The sequence below is a fragment of the Neodiprion pinetum genome, chromosome 4 (genome assembly GCF_021155775.2).
Source record: "Neodiprion pinetum isolate iyNeoPine1 chromosome 4, iyNeoPine1.2, whole genome shotgun sequence".
In the NCBI taxonomy this organism is placed as follows: domain Eukaryota; kingdom Metazoa; phylum Arthropoda; class Insecta; order Hymenoptera; family Diprionidae; genus Neodiprion; species Neodiprion pinetum.
Genome location: NC_060235.2, coordinates 22680383 through 22692117, shown reverse-complemented (window position 1 = coordinate 22692117; position 11735 = coordinate 22680383). Strand labels below are relative to the sequence as shown.

The 11735-nt window shown below is 32.6% G+C and overlaps 1 protein-coding gene across 6 annotated transcripts in view; it reads right to left on the bottom strand.

The window, feature by feature from the left end:
• Positions 1–993: 993 nt before the first annotated feature.
• The window catches only part of Hipk (Homeodomain interacting protein kinase), a 123408-nt gene continuing 112666 nt past the window's right edge, over positions 994–11735 (bottom strand). For all 6 annotated transcript variants that reach the window (XM_046621119.2, XM_046621120.2, XM_046621121.2 and 3 more), the window contains 2 exons: positions 11287–11604; positions 994–8020 (listed from right to left, as the gene is read on the bottom strand). In XM_046621119.2, the coding sequence (XP_046477075.1) occupies positions 7822–8020; positions 11287–11604 (517 nt within the window). In that variant the 3' untranslated portion in view covers positions 994–7821. The remainder of the gene's footprint in view (positions 8021–11286; positions 11605–11735) is intronic.

Genomic DNA, 11735 nt, shown 5'->3' with positions numbered 1-11735 from the left:
TTCTATCCGCTAAATTATATCCTGCGTCCGTTGCCTATGAGACCTAAGATATTCTTCTGCTCTCCGTTCGCAACAAATTTTGTTTCAATTTTCATAGTATCGTTACAATAACTGTTTTTTCCCCTTGCTACTATGTAGAAATTGAGATTGAGAAGAAAGAGATGCGCGTTTTATGCTAGTTTGTGTAAACTTTAGAAAGTCTTCAATAAATTGTTAAAGTGATAAAATTAGTGGTATTTTCTCTTCCTTCTTGTCCTTCCTTTTCTCATTTACGTTCTAACGACGGAGAGCAGTCCTAAATTAACCCAAGCCAACATTACGTATTATAAGAATTCACAACTGTCACCCTATGATTAACTTTAAAAATATTCTTTTCATCTCTTCGTCTATATATACACGTATAATATGGTCGTCATCATCATCATCACCATCATTATCATCATCATCATCATCATCATTATTATTATTATTATTATTATTATCGTTATTATCATCATCATTTATTCCTATGTTATATATAATACAACGCGACGAACATCGAACGCCATTACACAGTATGCTACATATAACAGTTATACATACGTAATTCATGATTAATTAATATTTCCTTATATCAATAAACCACATCAGCTAGATTATTATCCACCACCCTAATGAAATTCAAACACAGTCAACTTCCCCTGACTTTACTTTTTTGATTTCATTCCGCAAAGTTTCTCCATAAAAAGGAAAAGACGAGAGATATAGAAAAAAAAAAAAAAGGAAAAATTATCACATTTTCTATTTACTCTTACTATTATGCGTGTGAAAAGACCTATATTTGTGTCTGAAAATTACCGTCAAATATTTATTTACTTTTTCATTTGAATTCAATCTGTTCAAAAGAGACTGAAAATTTTTCAATTTTATAATCGTGATAATTAAGGATAAGCACAATATGTGTATATTATCTCTATATATTGCTCGGTTGGCTAACGGAATAAAACGCAATAATTAACGCACGATTCAATCAGATTTATTACTTTTTATCGGTGCTCATTCCCTTTGTCCCCATCTTTTTGTTTTTCATTGTGAATTAATTATTACTACCGGCACTAAAGGATACCAATTCTTCAAGCTGGTAACGAATACAGAAGAACATTCTTTGTATTGCATACATTGAGAACAATTATCAACTATTCATTCGGCATCGTTACAGTATAATATGTATATATTAATACACTGTAATAATCTATATAAAAACTAATCTGTTATCAATCAAAGAATATTCCATCCCTCTTGTTACAATTAACGTTATATTGTTTTATAATATATACGTATATTAGTAATTAATTAATATATTAATAAAATATCACAACTAGAACCATCGATATAAGTATATTTTATGTATGTGTATATATATATATATATATATACATATATATCACGTTATTTATGTTATTTAGTTTGTTATTCGGTTGAAATATCAATATTCTTACTGTTATTCGTGTTACCTATCCAACTATATTATAATCGTTTTATTCGCGACTGACTTGAAAACTTCAACCCATTTCAAGCAATGTTACACGTATGAAATACGCTGATTCAATCTCAAATCAGCAAATGTGTTTTAGGACCGAAGAATGTAAAGAGTGAAAATCTGAATCATTGAAATCTATATTAAAAAAAACACAAAGAAATCGAGTGTTCTATCGGCTAGTGGAAATACAAAGGAAAAACAAAAATTGAATGGTTCGTTGAGAGGATTTTTACGTATTGTCTAATAGTTGTATACATGTTCTATACATAAATATATAAATACTACCAGTAACCAATCAACACAACCAGAATTATATTGCAGCAATTTGATAATAAACGAGTAAATGAGTAAACCGACTTAGATTATTGCGTCAACAAGCATGTGTCGAGTGAATGATCGCTGAATGTAACACGGACGTAGTCATACGAATTCTGCCAGACGTGAGAATAGTGCAAAATAAGTTTGAGGAAAAAAGAAAAAAACTAATTCAATTATACAGTGTCGAAATGATGAGAGATATTATTATACTTTGAAGCGTAATAATTAACGTCGTCGGTAAACATGTAAAACCCATTTGATTCAATTAATTTTTTGCAATTTATATAATATGTACTTTTGCATCCATGAATATTAAGACTACCATAATTTGTTTATCTTGCGTTTGAGTCAGTTTTTCAACGTTAACGGATAATCTAGTACATTATACATTTAGTAGTATATTATACATAATATTAATAATAATGATAATATTGTATCTACGTACATACGATTATAATAGTTTTTATTTATTCCTATTTAATTTTTTTTTTTTTTTTTTCTTTCTTGAACAGGCACATCGACTTGCTTATACATATGTTTGTGTGCGTGTATATATGGGACATTCCACGCAGCTCAGTAAACGGTCGAGCATGGTATTTTTTTATTTCAACAAGAAGTTTCCTTATGTTAGTAAAATCCCAGAAGAGCCTCCAAAAAAAAAAAAATTCAAATTTTTCTGATCACTCGTCTTTACTATATGAATTTTTAAACTCATCTCAAAACATGACAATTGATTTTTAACAGGTTATAAAAAAAAAAAATTCGTTTTCGATATTAAATATTTCCACGCAGGATCCAGAATGTAAAGACGTTGTGTCTATTTTTTAATAAGTTTGTTCTATTTCTTCAAATTATTGAACGAGTGTGTTTTAGGACTAGAGAAAGAATCGAAAAACTCACGTCATCAAATCGGAGATGCGATATGTATTATAATAATTAATTTGAGTGTTTTTAGATGGGTTTAAAAACTCATAAGTTAGAGACGAGCGAATAAAAAGAAATTTGAAACTTCATTTTGAAAGGTTTTCATGGGTCGTACTAACATAGGAAAAATACTTGGTGAAATTAAAAAATGTCATGGTGCAACCGTTTACTGATATGGCATGGAATGCCCCGTATATATATATATATATATATATATATATATATATATATATTTACGTTTATGTATAGTGTATTATTGTAATTCATGGTAGGTATTCACAGTCGGGGTAAATGTAGATATAAATATATACACAACATTTCTATAGGGTGATTTAAAGATAATTCGTAATACCACTCGTAAATTGCATTTGCCAGGAATTCCACATCTTGTGTATTACACAATCGATGATATTAGCGACATCGCACAGCATCGAATACACTTGGCAAAGCGACGAGATGACTTTAGAAATCTACTATTATGCTAAAACGAGTTCGACTACGAGGCCTTTTCAAGCGTTGGTTAACAGAAAAGTCTACTTCAATTGGATCAAATTCCTAAATCCCTGACACATTACTCTTATTAATTAATGATTTACCGATATCGAGGCAATTACGATTCATTATCATGGTTTAAAGTTTCAAAATGTCTGGTGTCGTAGATAATGATACTAATAATAATAATAATAATAATAATATTAATAGTATTAATAATAATAATACCATAGACAAGTTTTGTTAGTCTACATTTAAATTTGTTATACAAAACTTTGATCGATGCATGCTGAAATTTGCTGTCAGTATCAATTCAATTAAGTGATAAAATCGAAACGGACATCCATGATTAAAACACAAAAAATATTTCGAATATGTACAAATAACAGTTCGCTGAATATTGAAAGAGTAAACGGGGAATAACAGGCAAGTTGAGTGGCGTATTTCATGTTACAAGTTTAAAATTTCACGTGTCGAGCGAAGGAACGTCAATTAGTTATAAACTCATAACGCAAGTTGTTTTAATATTATTACCTATGTGCAAAAAGAAAAATTTTCAAATCAAATGTAACACTGTAGCAAAAAATGAACATACACACGCGCACGCACACATTGAATTTTCATTGTTTAAATAGCTAAAGTAACTGCCCAAATTCGAAATATCATCATTACAGGAAGAGAGAAAACAATAATTTGATCTCTGATACGTATGTGACAATATTCGTCGAAATCGCACTCCAACAAAATTATATATATGTACAGAATAAACACGTTTATGTATATGTAATAAATGAAAAACCTCCGTGCGCTTGATACAATAATTTTTATACTTTTCCATGTTTTTCAAATTTATTTTTTCGTCGTTCTTTTTTCCTTGTTCTTTTTTTTCCCGTATCTTTTATTTAGCAGGTATCTAAGTTTTTGAATGAAAAAAAATTGTCTATCTCTGAAAGTTAGAATACATATTAGGTAATTGAATGAAGATGGCGGCGTATCAAAAAAATGGCTCGCTATACGATTAACAAGTGAGTTGCACACATACACAAGCGCAGAGAGGAATGAAATAAAATAAAGAAAATTAATATTGTTCCGATAGTTATCGTTCACTAAGTAACTCCAATTTTAAAATTACCATGATTTGGAAATGTCTGTGTGTTTCAATTGTTGCTGTCGCTTTTTTTCTTCATTAATAAATACCTAATCAATAATAATAGATAGTGATAATTAACGATAACAACGATTATGCAGTGTGCTGCATCACGTTTCCACAAATTTACTAATAATATAAATACCCCGTTATTGTATGCTAATAATAATAATAAGAATGATAAAATTAATGACAACTGTACACCACTGATTATTAAGAGGTACAATAAAATGGTGTGTTGTGGATCGATTAATATTGTTATGAATACGCCGCGAAATGAATTGGCTAAAAAAGAACGTCAAACATATAGATAAAATTCTTCGTATTTTCATCTTTCGAGAAAACACTTTTGGTATTTGCGTACAATTTTCATTGCGTGTACAGTGTAGAAGCGCGAAAATCACTCGAATACTTTGTGTAAGAATTCTACTCACGTGTAATAATTAGCTAATACAGTCAATATTATTATTGATCGTTTCGAAACGAGGATGCGAAGTAATAAAAGCGCGAAAACCCACAAGTATCATCGTTCTCTTTATCAATTTCTTTTGTTAAACATGCCTTATATTTCGTATTTTGAAAACAAATATCAAGCTAGCCTCGTGTGCTTTAGTATCAACTCTTGGATTTAGACAACAATTTTTTTTTTTAAATACTTTTTTTAATTTTTAGTCCTCATTTACCACTTAGACTTATAGATTTTTATCGTCAATTCACAATCAATTTTTGCATAACTTATTCTAGTTAAATTCAAATATTGTTCGAACATTTCCCGTTTTTTTTTTTTTTAACTCTTATGATTTTTCTGAAATTATAATTACTATATGTACATACATACATAGGTCTGATTCTTCAATTTTCTTACTAAATTAAACGAGCTGCATTTACTGCAACTAGGAAAAATATATATATACACACACGATACAGAAAGACGGAAAGAGAAAAAAGGCCGTCACTAGAATATTCCTTTTTTCATTCTCATTAATTCTTTCAATATCCATTATACTGTCTTCCTATATTTAAAATAACGATCTGATTATCGCTACAATTGTTATTTAGCTATTATGCTCGGATCTCGTAGTGTTAATCATAATAATGATAATAATATTAGGTGTATACCTGACACATCTATGTATATTTACAAGACACACATATATATATATGCATGGATTTTTGTTTATATGTGTATATACGTAAGCATATATAAATGTGTACATACGTGTGTGTGTGTGTGTCTTATATAGAATAAATAGTGAGGCGAAGTTTACGTATTAATACGACACACCTCTTGTCAGTAGAGCTATTAAATATTTTTTTCTTTTTTTTTCTGCTATCTTTCTTTCATAGCTCCCTCGTAATTATTGTTACGATATTAGTTAACGAGTAGTAACATGATTTAGTTTTTTTTGCTTCGCTTCTACAGTATACACTTTGTACAAGTTGGACCAGCGCCGCCATTCGTATTTGATAAAACTTAAAACTAATCGTCTAATACCCTACATTATAACGTTCAACACCAAACCAAATTCCGATAACAGTTTCCAAGTGTATTACATGTATTTTAATGGTATATTTTTTTTCACCTTTTCTTTTTTCTCTTTTTTTCTCGTTAATACACGACGTAATCAGTAAAGAATACACCTTTCTTTGATAATGACAACAAAAGTGATAATGGGATTTCATAATTCATGTGAAAATATTAATATAGAAACATGCCTGGTGCAAGATTAAATATTTATAAATCATAGTGAAAGTATATATGTATATATATTATGAATACATATATATTTTTGAATCACGTGTGTAATGCAACACAATTTTTTTTTTCTAATTTTCAGTTTACGTCTTTTCTTATAGTTATTGTTGTTGCTAACAACTGTTAAAATATTTTCAGGTGTTTATGATACTCGAAATATATACCATAAGAAATGCAATCCCACCCACCCAATAAATATCTATTACACACTGCGCTTGCTAATAATTTTTGGAGGTAACGGTAAAAAAAAAAACCTTGCTTATGCGCCAATTAGTGTAAACGGAATTTAAAAATTTGATTAAAGAATGGCCACGATAATGGTTACAATCCATTAACTCTATTTTGCTTCACATACAAAGCAGTTTTATTTCAATTTTTTTTTCCGTTTCTTAGATAATAGTTTAAAACATTTCTTCCCCTAAATTAAGTCCCATTAATGTTCGGCTTTCACAGCAAGCAGCGTTTAAGTTTTCGTTAATTTGTTCCTTAAAAAAGCAGCCTGATAGTTTTTTTGACGTGGCCTATATCTACAAATAAATTCCAGTTCGTAATTTGGTATTGAGGACTATATGTGTGTATATATACACATATATATCGTTAGAAATATTTACATTTGCATAGCTCCTCTTCCACAATTATTATTTATGAAACTAACCCCAGCCATTTCTTAAATCCTACATAGTTTTTTCAAACGACTAACAATATTATATATATGTTTTTTTTAGCTCTTTCGATAATCCGTAACGTCTTGATTGCCCGACGGATTTTTGCTCCCTCGATACCGGTCCTTTTACATATTGGTTTACATATACACTTAGTTTCAGACTTATCTTCTTGATGTTTATTTTCACTTCTTTATTCGATCGTTTTCCTTCGTCATTAATGATCAGCATCATCATCGCTTCTAAATTTGAACTATTATATAATTTTTGAATAAACCGTATTTACTCTCATTTGGAGTAACACCTGATTTTATTCTCTCTCCCTTTCACTCTCACTCTCACTCTCACTCTCACTCTCACTCTCACTCTCACTCTCACTCTCACTCTCACTCTCACGCTCACTCTCACGCTCACTTTCTTGCTCTCTCTTTCTCATTGTCTCTCACACTATTTACAATTAAACTGCTAATAAGAAATCATCTGCACTTAAGTTAGCACTAATGCATTAACTTGACTACCGATTAAAAATAAACGAACGAGACTCCCCTCTGTTTGTGTTTGACTAATTCTGATCATTTCGCGAAAGTGTAGTTTATCCACCTTTTTTTTATTTTAGTATCGTAACCCATTATTTCATGTACTACACTGCAGACAATAATAATAATAATAATAATAATAATAATAAATTAAATTGTTATTATTATTTCAACACCCACACACACACGCACGCTTACTTAAAAACCCTACTTGCGAAATGATCGATATATCGATTATACATTGTAGACATGAGGCAGAATTTTACAAAACATGGTAACATTGTTACGAATTTTGAGTTTATTTTCTCTCATAGTGTACTTTTTTTTTCGTTTGTCAATTTTCCTGCCTTTCATTTTCGTTTGAAAAACATACGAGTTGACTTAACATCTCGGAGCGTCTCACCGCCGTGTGATAACTTATATTTAGTAATCCAATGAAAAGCTGTCGCTTTTATTGATATAAACAATTATTCGGTAAACCACAAGCCAGAAGTCTGGTATTGATGCTTAGCTGGCGATAGCGGCGCCAATCCGTAAACAGCCGTCGGCTGCATATGAGCAGGAAGCGGATGCGCCGCATGACTAGCCAGTAGCGGTCTGGCTGAACTGTGATGAGCGGGTGGCGGTAATGCTCGACTAGAATCATACAACGTTAATGGTGACGAGCTGTAAAAAACCGGATAATAACCACTTTAGAATATTGTTCCACCTTCAACTCGATATTGATTAATGTTTAAAACTTCTGGAATCTGTTTTTTTGCTCTTGCCAAAATATCATGTTACATCGTATTGTTGCCAGACTGATTACTTTAGGTTTAGCACTACACGATCAATTTTTCACAGAAATAAAAAGTTTTGCCCAATCTTGATCCCTCACTCCTTTCGACTTTACCCTTATTCTTCACGTCATATTATTACTCGAAATGAAAAACCACAATACTTTTTTCTACACATTTTTTGAGTCGTCTCTGACCGAGAAAAATGGTTCCCTCTATTCCACAAATAGTCGAATTTAGTACAGTTCTCTGCCGGTTATCGTTTCTAAGACTGCTCATTTTTCAAATTAAAAATATATCTGTCCAGCTATCTGTAGTGTAAATTGCAAGTGATTAAATAATCGTGTCAATCAATAGATTATGTCAAGTTTCAGCCGCATAACGTTCCCTAATTTGAAAAAAATAAAACAAAGTGTATTATTAAAAATAAAAAGTAATTGTATAGTTATTTTGCAATGAAAGTGCATTGCAATGGCTCAAAAAATTTTTGTTATGTTCATCAGAATGGTAATTCAAATGCACAACTTTATTGCCATGCGAGTCATTACAATACAGCCTAAAGATCACAAGCTATAACCTAAGAAGTGAAAACGGAAAATTAGTACATTACGATACGAGTGTGCAAAATAGGTGATTTCTTCACCAGCGGAGTTCGTCGCCGAGCGCAGCAAGAGCGACAAAAGAGCAAGTGTGGATACACCTATGCAGCGTACGAGTATCGTATACTATTTTTCCTATTAAGTTGCGCAAAGTTCGTCCCATATTTCATTATTATATAAAAGGTTGTGATGTATAGAGCGGCGGCACAGAGCCACTGGGAAGGGGGGGGACAAAGCCCCCCGCGATCGCAAGAAAGTAAATTAAAAAACTAATATAAATTTATTATATTTAAAAAAAATTCACTTTTACACGTTATATATTTACACGAACTTTGTACACTATTCATTTTCATCAGCTTTCACTTGACAGTGTTCTTTCAAAAGAACGTATGCGAAGCAACTGATAACTTTCGCGTTCTTTGTCCGTTATTAAAGAAATGCAGAACGTAGAACGCAAGTTTCGACAGGTCGTCTTCCAAAGAAGACAAAGACGGCAGGATGTAAAAAAACCGGCGCTCGAGCCAGCAGCGTTTGCACGAGCGAATGTACATACATAATGTAATAACATAAGTACGCCTAGGTTATCGCACGTACATTCTTATATATTCCCGCACGCTCTTCTCAGCGTATGAGAAACAGGCACTTTGCGAGCGCAAATGTGTGCGCAAAACCGAACTATGCGCACGATAATAGGAAAAAATACATTCTCGCTCCAGGGTGGATTTGAAACTATGAAAGAATCGTGGCTTCTTATTTGAAGTAATAGTGTAAGGTGAAAAATTAAGGTCGAAATCGAAAGTTATAAGGGCCAAACGTTGTTGAAAGCCCCATAGACACAAGATTCAGTGTGAAAAAAAAAAATTCATCATGTGGGAAATGTAGCATGATAAAAGTTCATAATACAATTGAACTACTAGTTAAGGTTCGAAATTCGAATTCAAGTCTGCTCAGAATGTCTGGCGTCAATGGTATATCAAATTCCCAGAGATTCCATGGTTTTCCTGGCAAAAATATTAATCTTTTCCATGGCACATTTCAATCACCATTTCCAGCAAACTCAGTTTTCTGTTTCTCTTTCTTCTCAATTGTATGGTCAATATTTTTTTACAAGTTGAAATGGTCAACCTGACTCAAACCTCATCTAATTTTGCCCAATCTCAATTACTTTAACGTTTCAAAACACATGTATTGACATGAAACAAAACCGTACCTAGCCATTAGTTTAATTTACAAATATGTATCAAGCAGTGTGATTTACTTCTGGTCCCTGGGTAGTGGAAAAATTTTTCGCAGGTCTAACCGGAAAACCATTTTAAAAATGCCTCTTTTGAAGATTCTCAATGAACCTTTTTGACGTGCAATCGGAGCATAATATTGGCCATCAAGAAACAAAATTTTTCATCAAGTTTTAATCCCCTACCACTTTTATTTAACCATATCTCATTGGCCCTATTATATCAGAGAAATTTTACATAATAACGTTATTAAAACACAAAACAAAGATACCTTTTTTTTCACCCTGGCGGGAACTCTAAATGTGGGAACATTTTTGTTTCCGATTTTTCTCTGTGATCGAGTCACGTTGCATCCATTTTTTTTTCATGAGCATTCTTTTTAAAAAGTACAGGTATTCTTATTTTGTAAACGTTTTGATAATAGCATGCTGTTGTTAAAAAAAAAATGTTGATTTACATTGCATGTGAAGGTGCTTTAATTATGGTAGAAACACACGAGTGTTTTTACCAGTATGTGAACTTATTGGACAATCGATTAGACGTCAACACATAGTTTGAATTAGTTGCATCAAATTTTATTCATTATCACATTAAATATAATTGCACAGGGTAATTGTTTGATCTGAGTTATATGCGTGATTTGATAGTTTGATGGTGAGGCATTTGATTTCTACGTATACGAGAATTCCCGAGCCGATTTCATCAGTAAAAGTAAAATATAAGGTCGTATAGTTTTTAAAAGCACTTTTTAAGAACCAACGACGGTAGATATAACTCAATCACAGTGAATAGTTGAAAAAAAATTCTCGTATTATCCCCTATTCCGAGTTCCAGCCAGAATAAAAAAAATATATATACATCATAGTATGTATTTTCGTACATCTTGATCGCAAAATTTTCCCAATCTAACAATTCTTACGGATGAGGGTTAAATAGGAAAGATACATGGTTGAAACTTGATGATAACTTTTGTCTCTTCGTGGCAAACATATTGCTCCAACTTCAAAAAGCTTCTACAGCATTTATGACATGCTTGTTCTGCTAGAGCATTTCTGATAGAATTAATGAAACGTGTAGTCACATTCCCTTATATTTGTTTACTGTTTCCAGAATTCACAATGAAATTCCCCAATTTTCGAGAAGTTCCCTTGATGCTAGACATCCTGTAAGGTACAAGTCTGCGACAATTACGCAAACAGAATCTGCGCGTAGCATATTCGCACAAAGCGAACGAACTGTTACATTGTTGAAAAAAAAAAAAAAAAACTTCAAACATGATATAAATATCAGAAAGCTATAATAATATAATGAAAGATACACACATGCATGCATCTACTAGACGTCTAGGTACCCACCCGGGTGTGAATCCCTGGTAGGTGGGCACTTGCTGTTGCTGAATGGCGCTCGGTGCCTGAGAAGGAGCTGCGGTAACATAAACCGCAGGTGGGGGCGCCACAGGATGTCCCCGTGATCGTACGTGGGCATATTCCTGGTACAGAGGCTGACCCAGGTGTTGGGCACCCCCGACTACCGGGCCAGCAGCCGGGCTCCTACCCCCACCTCCTCCACCTCCTGGGCTTAGATGAGCCGGATGACCGTGGTGGCCGTGATGAGCCGCCGAACCCACCACTTGGGTCTGCCTGCAAAAGCCACAAACAAACCCATACCTTCGTTTAATGCCAATTTCTCATGCTTCTTCTAATCGACATCATTGTTATACTCTTGCATCGAGTTTCCAGTCTGTGACATGTGTTTGTGTGTTGGGAAGGAA